Source organism: Hipposideros armiger, unplaced genomic scaffold (assembly GCF_001890085.2).
Source record: "Hipposideros armiger isolate ML-2016 unplaced genomic scaffold, ASM189008v1 scaffold_90, whole genome shotgun sequence".
NCBI lineage: Eukaryota > Metazoa > Chordata > Mammalia > Chiroptera > Hipposideridae > Hipposideros > Hipposideros armiger.
The window spans coordinates 1,616,681-1,634,393 of NW_017731440.1; the positions used below are offsets into that span (position 1 = coordinate 1,616,681).

Here is a 17,713-nt window from a genome sequence, read left to right on the forward strand (position 1 = left end):
CCCCCGCCCGCCGCGCCGCTGCGCACGCCGCGCCCCGCAGCGCCCGGCTTCCTCCTCGCTAAGGTGGCGTTGGGCCGGCGCGGGCGCTTGGCTGCCTGCAGCTGCTCGGCTCCCCGCCCCCCGCGCCGCGCGGCCGCCCGTCGCTTAGCACAGGGCTGGATGGTTGCATTGGGCAGGGTGGCTCCAGGATGTTAGGGACTGTGAAGATGGAAGGGCATGAGAGCAGCGACTGGAACAGCTACTACGCGGACACACAGGAGGTGAGACGCAGGCAGCAGGCGGGACACTCTAGGAGGCCGGGCGAGGCGGGCGCCGGCCAGGGTGGGCGGCCGACGGACTGGGGGCGCCTCCTTCGTGCCACCCACCCGGTGTGGCCCCGGCCGGGCTTTGGCCGGGCCTCGGAGCCCGATCGGCTGCCCCGCGAGGGCGAAAAGATTTTAGGAAATTCTGGGCTTTTAAAGTACCCGCTCCGGGAAGCACTTGCCTCTTCCCTGCGGAGAGCCGGAGCCGGAGCCGGGCCGGGGGTGTCGCGGTTTGGCGGGCGGGCGCTGCAAGAGTTGGAGGCCACTCTGAGAAAGCCTGAGTTTGCCTACAGGGGCGACCTCTTCCCCCCGCGGCTGAACTCGCATATGTCTTCTGATAAAAGCGCGCCGCCGCTCAGTGGAGCGTCTTAATAACGAACCGATTCCGAAATTTTATAAAACTTGCTCAAAAGCCCTGTTTGGGGAGAAGTGTGCCCGTTCTTCTCCAGAACCGCTGGGTGGCGCTGATGCAAGCTGACTTTTCCTCCAGCACTCCGGGTGGAGAACCTGTTTCTCTTCATTGTCCCCTTGGTGGCACGTTCATGCACTTTATTTTACAATGTGCACAAAGGGATTGCGAGGAAAATCAGGTACAGGCAGGACCACCGCAAATAAAAGTACTTCTCTGTTAACAGCTGGTGATTATCCCCCCAAAGTTTCCCATTATTGGAAACGCTTATTGAAACTGCCTTGGACAATCGAGGGGAGAAGAAAAGGAAAAAAAAAAGTCAGAAGTAGGTTAAAACATAGACAGAAAAATGTAGAATCGGAAAATATTTTCATAATAATTTATTTAGATTTGTATACTTATATAGTCACAAATTTACCTTGAGTTTATTTGCATACCATAGCAGAGTGTGTGCCTACTTAAATCTGTTTGTTCACCTTTTGTTTTCAAATGAAGTCATATTTGCTGATGAAAATAAATGTAAGAATATCACTATTTTTATTAAATTATAAGAGAAGGAGCTTTTATATGTCTGACTCTGTATTTTTAACATATCTAGTACATTCTCCAATGGCTAGCTATAAGGGTTTTCTCCTCCTGGTGATTTTAAAAGGAGCTCAGAACTCTTCCTCAGGTTTAAGTCAGAGGCAGTCACCTCGACCTACTCCGAGTCAATTAAGTCCCCTATGGAAAGAGCTTCCTGACTGAGAATTGGGAAGTAGAAAATAAGTAGACTTTGATTTTGGAATTTTAAAGCATGTGAAACTATTTATATAGTTTCAAAAGCCAGGGTTTGAAATGATTAACAGCACCATATCAGCATGTGAAAAACTATAGATGATTCTTTCAACAAATTGTGTCATGAAATTTTCAAACCTTAGGGGGCTGGAAATAGGTAACGAAATTAGTGCACGTTTTTGAATGGCTTAAAGAGGTGTACATGTAAACACATGTTAAAGTTAAATGTATGTAGTGCATTGATTTTATGCATCCCTCCCTGCCTCTTTCGTTGTGGATCTGTTTAAAATATTTTTTTCAAAAAGTTATTTAACCTCTGAGTTCCTTTCCCTTTTAATGTTACAGTTGCTACAAGTAGATGGAAAACACTACTTCTAAATATAATAAATAACAAAAAAGTCACCACTTGGCGAAAGCTGCTAAGATAGTAAATCCAGTTATTGGGAAATGGATAGTCATATGGCCATGGATGCTTTACTCTGTCAGGGAAAGTCTAATTAATAGCCACCCTGCACCTCCGAGGCTGCTATGTGATCTGCCCGGCCGGCAGGTTTAGGGGAAATGGGCACAGAGTTGGTGCCCTACCCCCCCCCACACCCCCGCATCCACAAACTCACTGCACCCTTAAGGTGGAGTGAATAAGTAGAGGATCAGAGATTATTTCTATGTTCGGAGTTTTAACTCCTTTTAACCAAAAGGGCACTTTGCCTAGGCCGATCTGAGGTGGAGACTAGGAAGCCGCCTGGCCTGGATGGAGGAGGAGATGGAGGGTCCCCAGAAGGCAGCCCCTGAACCTGGTGTGTAAGGTGATTACACGTCTTCCTCGGGCCATATTTTCTGTGGGCATTTTATCTGTCATGCCTGCCACGCTAGGTTTTTATACCCCCTGCCGTGCAAGACATCTCTGCTCATTCTGGAGAGAGCGCCTGGTGGTTTTTTGCCCCGGTGGTGGTGGTGGTCCTGTGTTTTGCAGAAATGCTTTCCTCTTGTCTTCGGGTTTGCGCACCACTAACGCAGCCCTTTGGGGTCTCTTCACTCGCTGTCTCTGCTCCAGGCCTACTCCTCGGTCCCGGTGAGCAACATGAACTCCGGCCTAGGCTCCATGAATTCCATGAACACCTACATGACCATGAACACCATGACCACGAGCGGCAACATGACCCCAGCTTCATTCAACATGTCCTACGCAAACCCGGGCCTGGGCGCTGGCCTGAGCCCCGGCGCCGTAGGTGGCATGCCCGGCGGCTCCGCGGGTGCCATGAACAGTATGACAGCGGCAGGAGTGACTGCCATGGGGACGACTCTGAGCCCGGGAGGCATGAGTGCCATGGGTGCGCAGTCAGCAGCTTCCATGAACGGCCTGGGCCCTTATGCCGCCGCCATGAACCCGTGCATGAGCCCCATGGCGTACGCACCGTCCAACCTGGGCCGCAGCCGGGCTGGGGGCAGCGGCGACGCCAAGACTTTCAAGCGCAGCTACCCGCACGCCAAGCCGCCGTACTCCTACATCTCGCTCATCACCATGGCCATCCAGCAGGCGCCCAGCAAGATGCTCACGCTGAGCGAGATCTACCAGTGGATCATGGACCTCTTTCCCTATTACCGGCAGAACCAGCAGCGCTGGCAGAACTCCATTCGCCACTCACTCTCCTTTAACGACTGCTTCGTCAAAGTGGCCCGCTCCCCGGACAAGCCCGGCAAGGGCTCCTACTGGACCCTGCACCCGGACTCCGGCAACATGTTCGAGAACGGCTGTTACTTGCGCCGCCAGAAGCGCTTCAAGTGTGAGAAGCAGCCAGGGACTGGGGGCGGGAACGGGGGCAATGGTGGCACCAAGGGCGGCCCTGAGAGCCGCAAGGACCCGTCGGCGGCAGCCAACCCCAGCGGCGACTCACCCCTTCATCGGGGCGTGCACGGTAAGACCGGCCAGCTAGAGGGCGCGCCGGCCCCGGGGCCCGCCGCCAGCCCCCAGACTCTGGACCACAGCGGGGCGACAGCGACAGGGGGCGCTTCGGAGTTGAAGACTCCAGCCTCCTCAGCTGCGCCCCCAATCAGTTCCGGGCCCGGGGCGCTGGTATCTGTGCCCCCCTCCCACCCGGTGCATGGTTTGGCACCCCACGAGTCCCAGCTGCACCTGAAAGGGGACCCCCACTACTCCTTCAACCACCCCTTCTCCATCAACAACCTCATGTCCTCCTCGGAGCAGCAGCACAAGCTGGACTTCAAGGCCTACGAGCAGGCGCTACAGTACTCGCCCTACAGCGCTGCGTTGCCTTCCAGCCTGCCGCTGGGCAGCGCCTCGGTGGCCACCAGGAGCCCCATCGAGCCCTCAGCCCTGGAGCCGGCCTACTACCAAGGTGTGTATTCCAGACCTGTCCTAAACACTTCCTAGCTCTCTCAGACTAGGGGTTTGTTTGGCATGGCCATGCTGGTAGCAGGAAAGGGGGAAAAAAATCAACAGCAAACAAAACCACATGTACCAAGCCGACAACAGCGTAATAAAATCCCAACTATTTTTATTTCTTTTTGTGTGTGTGTGCACAATCTTTCCCCCAGTGCGAAGGACTGTTACTTGATTGTTATTCAAAAACGCCTTGTGTATATTATTACCAAGAAAACCAACCCCAAACCAACAAAATTTTTCCTTGCAAAGTTTAATGATCCACAAGTGTATATATAAAACCCTTCTACTTCCTTGTCCCTCTCCCTTTCTCTCCTCTTCCCCCTCCACATTCTAGTGTGTGCAGGGTTTATTTAAAAAAAGAAAGATGGTCAAGCTTGTAAACTATTTGTGCTTTTTTCCCTACTCACCTGACGCCCCCCCACACACAAGTTTACAGGTCTATGGCAGTACTCTTCACCATAAGAGCTGAAAGGGTGAACAAACAAGTAGACACTAGGGGCTGTTGAAAGTATTGAAGGACAATTCTGCTTTTATGCAGCAAAACAAACGTTATAAACATCAGAGCCATTTGTTTTTCAGCTTACATTTCTGATACATTCAGATAGCCGATGTCTTTAAATGAAATACATATATATTATGTACCAACTTATTTATGCACATGCTCAGATATGTAGACACCCTCTATATATTTACATAACGTATAGAGGTAATAGGTAAGTGGTATACATGCTATATTTTCAAGAGTTGCCAGACCAAGAAGTTACAAAGACACCCCCTCCTTGTCCTCTGTACCCACCTATAGCCCTGGGAATCAGTTCCTGAAGAATTCCCTCAGTAACTCTGCTCCTTGCTTTGCAGAGTGCCATGGTCATGTCATTTTGAGGTCACATAACATGTATAAAATTAGCTTCTATGTATCTATACCATTGAAAGAATATTTTTCTCCAGAAAAAAAGGGAATATTACAGTGTTTGAGGAGAGATGTTATAGGGAGCTGTATTTCAAAATTTGGTCCAAGATTCCAAAATCCATTTGATTGTGGTCATTTTAATTATCGCCATCGTGTGCTTGTTTCATTCAGTGTTAATGCACTTTTCACAGTTGGACATGGTGTTAGTATAGCCAGACGGGTTTCATTATTATCCCTCTTTGTTTTCTCAATGTTAATTTATTGCATGGTTTATTCTTTTTTTTCTTTACAGCTGAAATTACTTTAAATGATGGTTAAAACTACAAATTAAAATGTTAATTTTTATCAATGTGATTGTAATCCAAATATTTTGATTTAAATAACAAAATGATAAATTTTAAGCCGTGGAATATGTTCTTGATCATTTGCAGTTAAGGACTTTAAATAAATCAAATGTTAACAAAAAAAGATTTTTGTTATTTTCCTTAATTAAATCCAAAATAGATATTCGGAATATGATATTTTTCAAAGTCCGGCACTGAATATACACGACAAAAAGGAAAATAATCTAAAACAAATTTGTTTTATTTGTTTACTATATGAACATGTAGTACAAAGTAGGTAAAGAAATTGAATAAACGTGGATAGAGAAATTGATTTAATATCCCCAAAATTGAGTTTTTAAGATTCTTTATTCCCAGTAATATTTACTTCAGTTTTTGACATGGACTTACTTACGCCTTCTGTGTTTCCTTTGAGTCTTTCCACAATGAAATCAAGTACTATTAATTTAACTACCTTTCTCCCTCCCCCAGTGTATCATTTTCTTTTATCTGAGAAACATTCGGGTGAGAATAAAATATCAGATGTGGTTTAAAATTAAGTTGTCTACAACAGAACCCTGAACCCTGTTTACATTAAGAGAGAAACAAAACTCAGCCAGCATGGCAGCTTTGGAGGGGGCCAGGGGAGCCCAGTTAATTCCCACCTGCAGGGGAAGCTTTGTGCCACCAGCAACATTTCACGTAGCTGCTATTTTGTATTTTGAGAAGATATTTTTTTAAAACATTGTTTCTAATAATGCCGTTCCAGAGAACATAATGATGATTTGTTTGCCCTCTAAGCAGCTTTTAAATGCAACTTCACACCCCTACAGTTGCTTGAGATCACAAAATCGTTAATCTCCTTTGATAGTAGGCTCACTTTCCAGTCCACCTATTTCTTTGTAAGTCTTCTTCGGATTGACATCAACAATAACAACACCAGCCCGAGCATAGGCTGGCCTGCCCACGCTCTTGTGTATGAACTCTATCCTCGCCAGGGCTTGAACTTGGACAGCCTTTACTTTGATCGCCCCACTCCACACCGAGGACAAGATAAAAAGAGCTGCGTGAGTCCCTTAATTATCGCGTAATTGCCTCCCCAGATGAGAGACAGGGTGCCATGTAGCACTTGAGAAAAATCCAGAAATCCCAAACTACCCCCACCCCTGCTCTCACTTGAACGCGTGAAAGCAGAAGGAAATTACTGGTTGGAGTCATTTCAAAACCTGGAGGCCTGGGAAGGATGTTCAAGTTCCAAAGAGAGGGAAAAGCTTTCAATCCCAAGTTACTTATATTTAGGTAGAAGGTAAACAAATCTCAAATTCGAATTCCAAACGTAATATAAGGCGTGAGCTTGGGCCTCGGAATTTTACCCGGCCACACTGAATCTTACATCGTCTAACTTTCGTGCGTTCCTCTCCGTGGTCTCTTTCCTTTCTCTAAACGTAGCAGCAGTATCCATCCATGCCTTGCCTTTACCCACCAGGTTTAAGACGGCCTTCGCGCTCGCTATCTTACTTGGCAGAGACTTTCTGGGCTTGCAGGGTCGAGGAGCCTCGGGTTTAGGACCCGAGGCCACTTTAGAGACCTGCCTGGGAAGCTAGAATGGTCGGTCGCGGGGAGCAGGCCTCGCCTCGTGAGTTTCTCCTTCGATTTTCTGCCACCTCTGGGTACCTTCCGCTCACTTTGCCACCTCTGGGCGTTGCAATCTGGGCCCCGTGCGTTTGGACGCGCGCGGGTTGGGGCCGGGGCAGTCGGTTGCCGGGGGAGCGGGGAACAGAGCAGGACCGCATGCATCTCGAGGTGACAAATGCAGTTAGTTCTTCATTGTTTGGGCATTTTCCCCTCCTAGCGAATAAATCTGTTGAGCCCAAGACCTAAAAGTCAACAAAGAAGGCCAGGCGCCTCGTTACGGCTCCTGCGGCCCCAACGCCCGCGTCGCCGCGGCTGCTCCCGCTGCGTAATCCCTTCCTCGGAAACCCAGACACACAAACGCCGGAACGCCCGGGGCTGGGGCGCCGCGCCCCAGGGCCGGGAGGAAAACATCTGTGGTTTCGAGGGAGTGCTGAGACCCTCCACGAGCGCTCCGCTTTCTCGCGACGCCCTCCCACCTACCCCCTTTTCGTCTAGAAGTCTCTATAGTTCTTCACCTCGGATGCTCTTGCAGACCGTGGCCAGAAAGGGGATGCTGCCGGGTCAGGCGCGGTCCACCGGGCTCGCCGTATTTAGGAATTCGCCCAAGGTGGGGGAGGGGTCTCCCGAGAAGGAGGGAGGGAGCGAGAAGGAGAAACCTTGCAACAGACCCAAGTGCAAAGCTCCCGAGGCCCTCGGATCCATCGACGACGCCCCCGAGCAAACACTTTTAGAAAAAAAGAAAACTGTTTGGGCAGTGAGTATATAGTGCCGGGGAGGAGAACGTCGAATGTTACTTTCACCTTGTTACAGGCCTGACACATTTTTTTAAATTGATAAAAAGACGACAACGACTAAACATTGATACGGAAGAAGAAAAGTTCACCGGATCTATTCAGCAGAAACTACATAACTTAGAAGGGTTCCCAAATAGAAGGCAGATGAGTCTGTTTTATACATGATGGCTAATACAGTGTTTAAATCAAAGATAAAATTTAATTTCCATTGTTCCTTCGTGATCCCCTCATAGCAGAATAAACTGGTGAGAATTATTATGGGACGAGGGATTAAACAAACAAAATCCTATTAATGTTCTTAAGTTTTGTTTTCATTTTCTGAAGCTAGATACCCGACTGACTTCACTGAAAGTATAAAAAAACACTACTTTTTTTCAGGAGTCTAACAGATTTGAATGAGCCATACCAGGAAAGTATTCCTGGAGTGACAAAAAATTTACCTCGTTGTTTTGGCACTGTAAAAAATTGATCTCAATTCCACAAAAATGCTTATTAAAAAACTTCTGCGATCAATACAAATTCCTTTCCATGCAGAGCAAAGTAGAAGACCTGTAACCCAAATTAATTAACCTTTCCTTAAGATCAATTGGTTTTCTGTTGATTTAGCAGTAATATTGTAGAACATTTAGCTATAATGTATTTTAATGTGATACCTCAAGATGTCAAGAGGAAAAACTCATTGAAAAGATCAAATTGCTTAAGTTATTAGATGTTACTAAATTTGTAAAAATATTTTACTTTCAAAATTAAATTTTAATTGTTTATTTGAATTGTAGCAAAATGTGTTTTGCAACTAAATGGAGTTCAAATGTCTAATTACTTCAAGATAATTATGTGCAAAAAAGGTGATTATTTGTAGTTAAATTATGCTGAAATTTAGAAGTAAGACTTTCCCAAACAGTAAGAACACTAGCTGAAGAATCAAAGAAACTCATCAGAGTAAGAATATAAAGAAATGAAACAACTCGTAAGATCTTATAACCTTCCTATTTAGAAATTGAATCCATTCGAGGAGGAGATACAAAATGTTTTTAGAGTAGCCATTTATGCAGGTTTTATATTCTACTGATGACCCTTTTTGGTGTATCCAAATAACATTTAATAATAGATTACTTTAAATATTCTGTTTTTGTTTTCTTCCCAATAGTTAAGTTTGAGGCCATAATGGTCCATTAGTGTTTTTCTTTTTAGCTCACTGTCTAGCTTGGTTCATTGAACTTTGGACAGCTCAGGCTGCAGACCTCACCTTTTTTTTTTTTAAAATCCAGCCATCATTCTAGCAAGCAATAGGCAGCTGAGAAACACCTATGCAGTTCAATTTTAACTTGTGAAACACATGCCTTTTCCATATATATATATATATATATATCCCACTTATTACCTTTTATTTTCTATCTAACTTCCTCATTTCTCCACTTATGTCATCTGTGACTACACAGTGTCCGAGCAAAGCTGGGGGTGAGCCTGAGCTCTCTCCTGCAGCCCTGGAAAGTGAGGAGCAACCCTCCTAGATGGCACTTCATGATATGTGTGGGTTATCTAGGTTCTAGTCAACTTAAGAGTATAAAAGCAGAATATCCTTCCTCAATATCCAGGAAGGAAAGAGCTTAATAAAGTGCTTGAGAACCTCAGGAACCAGGTGGGAGGCTGGTCAAGTCACATGGACATCAAGTTCAGATCCCTGCCAGCACCAGGGATGGCCTGATTCAGAGTTCTAAGTGTGAGGTTGCTTTAAGTTGACTTTTTACTTCTCAACTGCTCTTCAAGATTACACAAGGGGCTTTAAAAAAAAAATCCTGAAACCAAGAGAAACAACCTGAAAATACTCTCCAAAGCCTGGAATTTGGCCACACAGCTTTAACCTTAGTTTCTCTTCCTTTTCTCCCAAGAAATCATAGTTATTCCTTTGCTTATCTAATGACGTCCTAGCTCTCTCTCTCTCTCTCTCCCTCCCTCCCTCCAAGGAGTTATTTTAAACTATAAACAATTTAATGAGAAGAATGTAAGGCCTTTGTGATGGTTTGTTTCGTTTAGATATTCACTTTCAAGGACCCATTATGCACGAGGGAGGAGGGAGGCTCCCACAGAGTGAAAATCTCGGAGAGCTGATTTTCTTTGTGCGGTTCAGGTGACTTGGGGCGCTTTTGGAAAGGTCCCCTAGTTCTGGGTCCCACCTGGGAGCCTTTGCTTTACTCCTATAGCCCCGCTGCAAACGCCTAACCCAATAGCTGCTCGACCCCGAGCGCCAAGTCTCGCTGCGTTCTCCACCGCTTTTTCCTAGGTGGAGGCCGATTCACAAGCTCAAGCTGCAATGAGTCGTGTTGCATGCAGCACATGGCACCGTTCTGGTTCCCTCACCTCTCACTCACAGTGGCTTCTGCTGACACGCGCTTCCTTTGTGTTATGCCTGGCTAATATATTAATGGGGCGGATAACCCGGTCCTTTGAGCAGGAGTGGAGGGGGTTGGAGACCGGCAAGGGAGGGAAGGGAACCGAACTGATCTAGTTGCTGAACCCTAGGCCAAAAGAATTCAGAGGCGGGCGGGGGTGGGGTAGGGTGGGGGCAGAATGAAAATCGAGGTGGGGAAAGTTCACGTTGAAAGCGCTGAAAGCAGACTTAAATGACTGCAACAAGTTTTTAGAAAATGTGATCCGATGCTAAGGTGCTGTCCTGGGTTCAGAACTGCAAGGCCGGACGCTGCGGACTCTGGAGAAACTGCGGAGCCGGCCGTGCGCCTGCAGCTGAGGGTCCCCCTCCATTCCCTCGGTGCCCCCCTCCCCCTCCTGGGCCGGGCTGCGCGGTGGCCTCGAGTCACAGGTGAACAATCCTGCCTATCGTATGGATGCCCCTCTCTGCGGTGCACACTTTCTCAGACTCATCAAGCTCTATCTCAGCCTTAGATGCTGCATCCAGTGGTTAAAAATAGACTTCCAACTACCCTGGCCGGATGCGCTCAACGAGATCTCTGCCTTTCCCTCCTTCACCTCCAAAGGGCTGTGTTAATCAGTTAAGTCTCAGGTCTTAACTGATTAACGACAGATGGACCCCCTACGCTACGCCGCGAAGTGGGCACGAGGAATCGCGACCCCGGAGCGGAGGCCTGGGCCCCCGGGAACGCTGCTACCGGGTGCGGGACTTGTCTCCTGTCCGGCACCCCAGGCCAAGCGCACAGGCCGCCTCCCCAGCAGGCCTGCGGCCCCGCCCGCCATACGGTGCCCGGGCGCCCCGAGACATATGCTGCCCGCAGGTCGCGCGGCCCGACGTGGTGCTCCTTGCCGAGGCGGTTCTCAGCCCATCAAAAGCCCAGGCTTTCTTCAGCCGTATGGGCCGCGAGGTGAACAACAATGCCTGGGCCCCTTCACTTCAAAAGCGGCGATCAGGGGAAAGGCTCCCCCAGAGATTTTTTTTTTCCCTCCTCAGCCTTTCATTCCTGTTTTCTTTCTTTCTTTTTTTTTTTTTTAAGGCATCAGCAACTCCAGGGCCCGGGCGAGCCTAATGCCCTTTGATGGGGATTGAATTCATTATCTCCAATAACACAATTGTGCTTGGCCAACGAAAAGAGCAAAGCAAGGCTCTATCCCGCCCGAGGGGCCCGGCCGGGCGGGGCGGGCGGCGGAGCGGCCGAGCCGCGCTCCTGGGACCCGCTCGGCGGCGCGCCCTGGGCCGGCCGGGCCCAAACCGCGGTTCCACCGGGCCGGGGGTGGGAGCGCGGGCCCGCGGGGAGGCCGCAGGACCGGTGACGCCGCCCGCGGAGGGCGCACGGGGAGGGGACGGGGTGGCTCTCTGGTTTGATTTATTTTTCGCTTCTCCCTTTGCAACCATGCCCCGAGGGCGGCCCTGGGGGCTGGGTGTTTACTCTCTTCCTTCCTGGCCTCCAGCTGCGAAGCAGTCCCTGGACCCGGGGCGCGCTGACCACAAAGGCCGCCCTGCGCCCCTGGCTCAGCGCGAAGGGCTCCTAACCTCTGGGTCGCACCGCTCAACTCCGGCGCCCAGGGCTCGGTGCCCGCTTTACTAGCAACCCAGCACCGATAAACGGGGATTTAAATCGCCCCTGCCCTGGAGTCCCCTTTGCTTAAGCTGTCCCCACTCGCTTTCACGCCAGCAGCCATCGGCTCTGATCGCGCAACGGCGCTCCGGGAGCCTGGGCCCGGTCAGCAGTGCTGTGCCGCCCTTCGCTTCCGGCCCGGTGGACACTGCCCGGGACCGCGACCTCCACGTGAGCGCCTCCTCCCGGGTTCCACTGTCTCCATGCCCTTTCAGCCACCTCCAGCCCCTGCTTCACTGTTCTCCTGAATGTACCGCGGTGAAAACAGGCTAAAACCGGCACTGTCACGTGCCTTGACTTCGTGTGTGTGTGTGTGTGTGTGTGTGTGTGTGTGTGTGTGTGTGTGTGAGAGAGAGAGAGAGAGAGAGAGAGAGAGAGAGAGAGAGAGAGACTCTGAGAATCATGATCAAAGTCATGATCAAAGAAGACCTCTATAGCTTGGTGTTTAAAATATGAGTTGAAGTGATTTTATTACTGGACATACTTCCTACACGACCCTATGTCCTCCCTCACCCATTACTGGGGAAAGTGTGTATTGCAGGTTTATTTCAGGCAATTAAAGAATAATCACAACAGAATTTAAAGTACCTTTTGTGTGTGTGGGTGCAAGAACACTTATGGAACGCTCCAGGGTAGAAACTATGGATTAGGATTACTCATTCCTTGCCAATTAGTCATGACTATCCCAATCTTCAAGCTATCCACTCTTCACCTTTCTCTTCAGGGAATTAGAGCCAGCACAAGTGTACTACAGAAGGGGGGTGTGTGTGTGTGTGTGTGTGTGTGTGTGTGTGTGTGTGTGTGTGTGTGTGTGTGTGCATACAACTAGATATGCTGATTTGGCGGGGCATCCACAAGACCTTCAGGTCCACAAGACTGTCCCCAAAGAAGGAAAGCAATAAATTAAGTGATATGCTGATTTGGGGTAAACCAAGAAGAGCATTTCAGAGTTAAGACTTTCAGCTAGGCTTTTGCTTATCAGGAGATACAAGAATTCAGTTATTTAATTCCCTTCAGCATTAAGTAGATTTACACATTCACAAGTTTATTTAGCCCATGGAACTCTCAGCTCTCCCTTCAACTTTTAGGCCTGGGCACTGGGGAAAGCGGGAGGAGAAAATATTCCATCAATAAGTGAGATGAAAGAGGAGACTTCTGTTCTTCCTCCTTTCTCCCCCCCCCCCACCTTCTGTCTTATAGAAGAACAGCATCTTGAATATAGCTTACATTAAAACATTACATTTACTTTTGTGAGGCCTTAGTGGTTTTCATTGACATCAAAAAGAATGTAAAACATTCACTTTGCAGCTATTCCGAGTCTCTAATAAAGAAGTCTATGGGTAATGCTATGAATTATTAAACTCCAAATACTTATGACAAGCTATCAAAGAACAAGTGACTTCTCTTCAGCATCCTTCCCCCACTTTTTATTAACTTACTGGAGAATAGATAGGTTTGAATCTTGTTGACCAGTAAGCAGTACATCTACAATGTGGAGTTACTTCAGTCACCTTCTATAAAATCTCTTTTGTAACATCAAGTGGAGGTTTCATCTTTGTCCTCAGTTGTGACACACAATTCTACACCTGGTGGGCTGCTGAGGTTCCTTTGCATTTTCATTATCAATTGTTTAGAAATACTGGGGAGAGAAAGGCATTTATCCAGGGGAAAGATGGCAGTGACTTAGATTTTTCAAGATTAACCATTTCAGTAAGAGTTACACACAACATGCATGACCAAAATAAGTTATATGTAGGTATTGCTATTTGGGAATTAATTTTTATGATGTTTTGAAGACTTCAGAGTAACCACATTCTGGAATCAGTGTAAGAACCATTCCGTGAATAACAATATGTTCAAAACAACCACCCCAAAAGCTTTAATTCTGACATATATCCAGGAGACCACAGAAGCCACAGGACAGTCCTGCGGTTTATCACATAAACAATTTGTCTAGAGCCAGGGCACATATAAAGAATTATGTGACTTCTGATGATTAGAGCACCATAGGATGGATGAATGACTAAACAGAAGATACCACAATGTTCAAGCAGATGTCTTTGGCCATGAAACAACATTAGGAGGGAAGGAAGTGTAAAACATTTCAGTAGAAATGAGATTTCGGTGTTAAAGTGCAACCCCTTGAGCCTTGAGATTAACTGAACCCCAAGACCCTAGAATATGGTGTTGAAAAATGCTTATTTATTATGTGTTTTAGTCCATTTACCTGCAAGATTACTCCCTTCAGAGTTTTCCCATGCCAGGTCCAGAACAGGTTGAAATGATAAGAATTGAAGGACTCGCACTTGCGTTTATCGATATAATGGAGAAGCACTATATTCACAGTGCAACACATTTTGCCAATGGGATAGTTTCTCTTATATTTATATAAAATATACTTACATTTTAAGTATGTCTCTTTGAGGATCCATTTTTATTAGGTCTGAAACCTGTTTCAGATACCTGAATGCCCGACTCTATTTATTTAGCCAATCTATACACATTTACTTTCTTTAGTTCCCACCTAACATGGATCCAAATAAACTGCCCCACGTGGGAAACACCTTTGACATGCATAAGCATTTGGCTTTTATGTTTTTAACACTGATGGGGGAAAATAAAGTTAAACCTCAAATATTTCTTTGAATTACACCAGCTTTATAAACAGGAAGCTTGGTCCATTTGTGAAATGTCACCCAAATGCTAGGTCGAACAGCCTCTTCGCCGTTTAAATATGACTGGTAAGAAGACAAAGGGCTTCAGCTTCTTAAAACATAGTAAGTTCTTACATTATAAGAACAGAATCTAGAAACCAACCTGAGGGTTGGTTCATTCAGCAGAAATACTGCTCCTCATACTAGAGAAAGTTTAGAGTATTTCTTGTGGCTCACAGATTTACATGTGGCCTATCAGAAATATATTATGTGGGAGTTTTATACAGTAAAGAGATCAAGGAAGTTCACATTATAACATTTCTAAAGAAAATTAAACTTTTAAATTTCACTTCCAGAGATGCAAAAGGTGGGGCTTCAAAGCTGAATTTATGATTTAGAGTCTCAGACCCAAAATTGGAGTGTGGGCACACAAGGATTCAGCCCTTTCTGTGTAGTGACCACTTGGCCATGCTGTGCCAAGGAGTAACATTGCAGACCACACCCATCTCTGAAGTTACAACATTTTGACTGAGTCAGGCAACTAGAGGAAATGCTTAGGAATCTGATAAATAATTCACTTTGGAAGTACAATCATGGTAGGAGCAGATTGTAAGGTAAGTAGGAAGAACAAATGAGAAATGCACTCGACTGCATTCCACTCACCTGTCTCATCTGATAAAATAAAATAGAATAGGTGAAAGGGAAAATTGGAATTGCAATCAAAATGAAAGGTTGTAAAACCTGTGATGACTCAAAGAGTAACAGTCAGAAGCTGTGTAATAATAGTATAGTATCTACAAATGAATTGAAAACAAAATTGCACAGATATCAGCTTCTAACAAGTTGGTGGTTGGGTCCTGAGATCGGCAAGTTCAATTACCCACTTCTTGTTTCATACGGTATAGCAAGTGAAAGTGTTAGATTTTATTTAAATCTTTGAATGAGTCCAACTTTAAAAATATTCAAAGAATTTTCTTAAAGAAAGTGAGGTCTGCATTCCCCGCCCCGTGCGCCTCCCTCCACCACCCCCAGGACATATTTAAGTCTTACACTTACTTACAATTGTTACCAGGTGATACTGTTTGTGGAACAACCTGCGAATTTAATAATAAGCATAAATTACCTTTAATAAAGTAAAACATAGCCCTTTTTATTTTAGCCTTATCTTCAGCAACAGAAAGGATGGTGTGGTTCAACCTGAAAAATAAAATAAAGTAGAACATAGCTCTTTCTGGACTATACTCAAGACCCCTAAAAATGGATTTATCATTTTATCACGAGGGCGTAATAAGCCATGATTACCATGCTGTGACTTTTTAAAGTGTTTTCAACTCAGTGAACAATCTTGCTTTCAAGAGAAACAAGAAACTAGAGATTGCCAGGAAAATGTAAGGGATGAAAAGATGAGGGGAAGGGACCGAGGGAGAGATACCTTAGTAGAAAAAGCAGAAAGTATTGGGTCGTATACAGCCTCGCAGACCCAGGGATGGAGGGCATGAGAGATGGGCTGGTGGCAAATTAATGACTGGAGAGAGCGAGACAGTGTGCTGAGGAAGGGCCAGGCGTGAAAAGATTTGGTGTCGTCATAGCAACGCGCTCAGCCCCGCTCCCCCTGAAGCCCATTCAGCTCTGAGCTGCCGGAACACGTTTTTAATTAAAGCGTATAAAAGTTGTTTTGTAAGGACTTCTCCTCATCCGATAGATTTCAAAACGGTTAATCAGGCTTCATCTCCTTTTGATGCTCACAAGAGCAGGCTACTACAGCACAGAAACTACCGCTGCTGCCGCCTCTGAGTGAGTTATCTCAATCACACCTCATACCAGGAATGAGAGATGCATCTAGTTATTTAGGAACACATAAACAGAGAATTCAAGTGGGAGTGTGTGCGTGTGTGCATGCGTGTGTGTGTGTGTGTGTGGCGCATTTTTATGACTGTAAGTGGAAATATGCTAATGTTAATTTTCTTTGCTCTAGAAGCTATGAAATTCATCCTCTGGAAGGCTATTGTCTCGGGTCATGTTCTGTTTAGCTTTTGAACATGGCAAGAGTTTGTTTTTGTTTTTTTCCTTTGGGAGACACAGGCCAAAAGCCAAAATAAAAGTTACAAATTATTTGTATCAAATACTATTTAATCTAACATGAGTAGTTTTGTTTCTACCCCTCATATAAAAACATGGCAACCCATCTCATTTTTTTACAGAATACTCCTAAAAGGGCTTTCAGTACTATAGCCTCCATAAATTCACAATATACAACAGTTGCATTTTCTTCTTTAATAATATATATGGCTTAATAGAAAACAGCATCTTTTGCTGATTCTCTTAAATTCTTAGATGACACATCTCTAGGCTCTTTCATCCCACTTTCTCCTAAACCTTGGCAGAGGATCTTGTTTCTAACTTCACTGAAAGAGAGAGTAAAAAAGATGATTTACCTGTCATCCATTCCTTCATCTACTCTCTTTCTTTCTTTTTTTAAAAAAGGTTTTATTGGGGAATTGTGGCAGCTCACAGCCACTCAGCACAAGGTGCCGAGTTCAATCTTAGTTGCAGGTGGGCATAGACACCATCCCATGTGGGAGTCAAACCGGAAACATTTTTGTTAGGAGCACGTGCTCTCACCAGCTGAGCCATCCTGCCACCTGTTGGCAACTCAGCAGCAGCTCAGCTCGGGCGCAGCTCACTGGCCCATGTGGGAATTGAACCGGCGACCCTGTGGATCAGAGCTTGAGCTCTTAACCAACCGAGCCACTTGGCCGGCCCTACTCTCTTTCTTACTCAGCATTTCTGTATCTGTACCAATACCTCTTCTGTTTGGTCCAGGAGGAGAAGGAATCCTGCCTCCTTTCCAGGACAAATGTATCCACCGAAGTTCTTGATCCCAGATTCTTTTCTTCCCTGTTTTTCACTGTTTTACCAGCATCATCACTCTTTCTATTTCCTATGGCTCCTAATCCAGCTTCAAATGCATAATGGTAATATCTATTTTAGGGGGAAAATAAACTCCTTAAATTAGTTTCACAAAATCTTCTAGTTAATAGTCCCTTGCTTTCCTTTTCATTGTCAAACTTTGCAGATGAGTGGCCTTCATCCACCCACAGTCTCTATTTCTCCACAACTTTGCAATCTGACCTGTGGCCTCTTAAACTTCTTTCTTGAAGATCATCAGTGATGCCTTGATTCAATGATATTTTTACTCCATATTTTCCCTCTGCATCTCAAATAGTATTACAGTTCCGAATAGTCTTAGCAATGTTGAATATTCTCCTACAAATGACCCATTGGCACCAGCCTACCCTCACTTCCTACCTCCTCTTGACGGCTTCTTTATAACTGTCTGCTCTATCTACTCCAACTGCCACCATAGCCCAAGGCTAAATCCATGACCTGAGAGAAAAAACAGCTTCTCCCTTTGGAAACTGGCTTGACACTTCCAGCAAGGCTATGGTGTTCTTAGGA

At 46.0% G+C, this 17,713-nt stretch overlaps 1 protein-coding gene across 4 annotated transcripts in view; it reads left to right on the forward strand.

Annotated features, from left to right (window-relative positions):
- FOXA1 (forkhead box A1) overlaps positions 1–7,380 on the forward strand; it is an 8,689-nt gene extending 1,309 nt beyond the window's left edge. The window contains exons 1-3 of one of the 4 annotated variants that reach the window (XM_019644718.1): positions 35–260; positions 2,201–2,294; positions 2,543–7,380. In XM_019644718.1, the coding sequence (XP_019500263.1) occupies positions 2,570–3,880 (1,311 nt within the window). In that variant the 5' untranslated portion in view covers positions 35–260; positions 2,201–2,294; positions 2,543–2,569 and the 3' untranslated portion in view covers positions 3,881–7,380. Of the gene's footprint in view, positions 1–34; positions 261–2,200; positions 2,295–2,542 lie in introns of those variants that run through there. The other 3 variants (XM_019644719.1, XM_019644717.1, XM_019644721.1) reach the window with 3 other exon arrangements.
- The last annotated feature ends 10,333 nt before the right edge of the window (positions 7,381–17,713 follow it).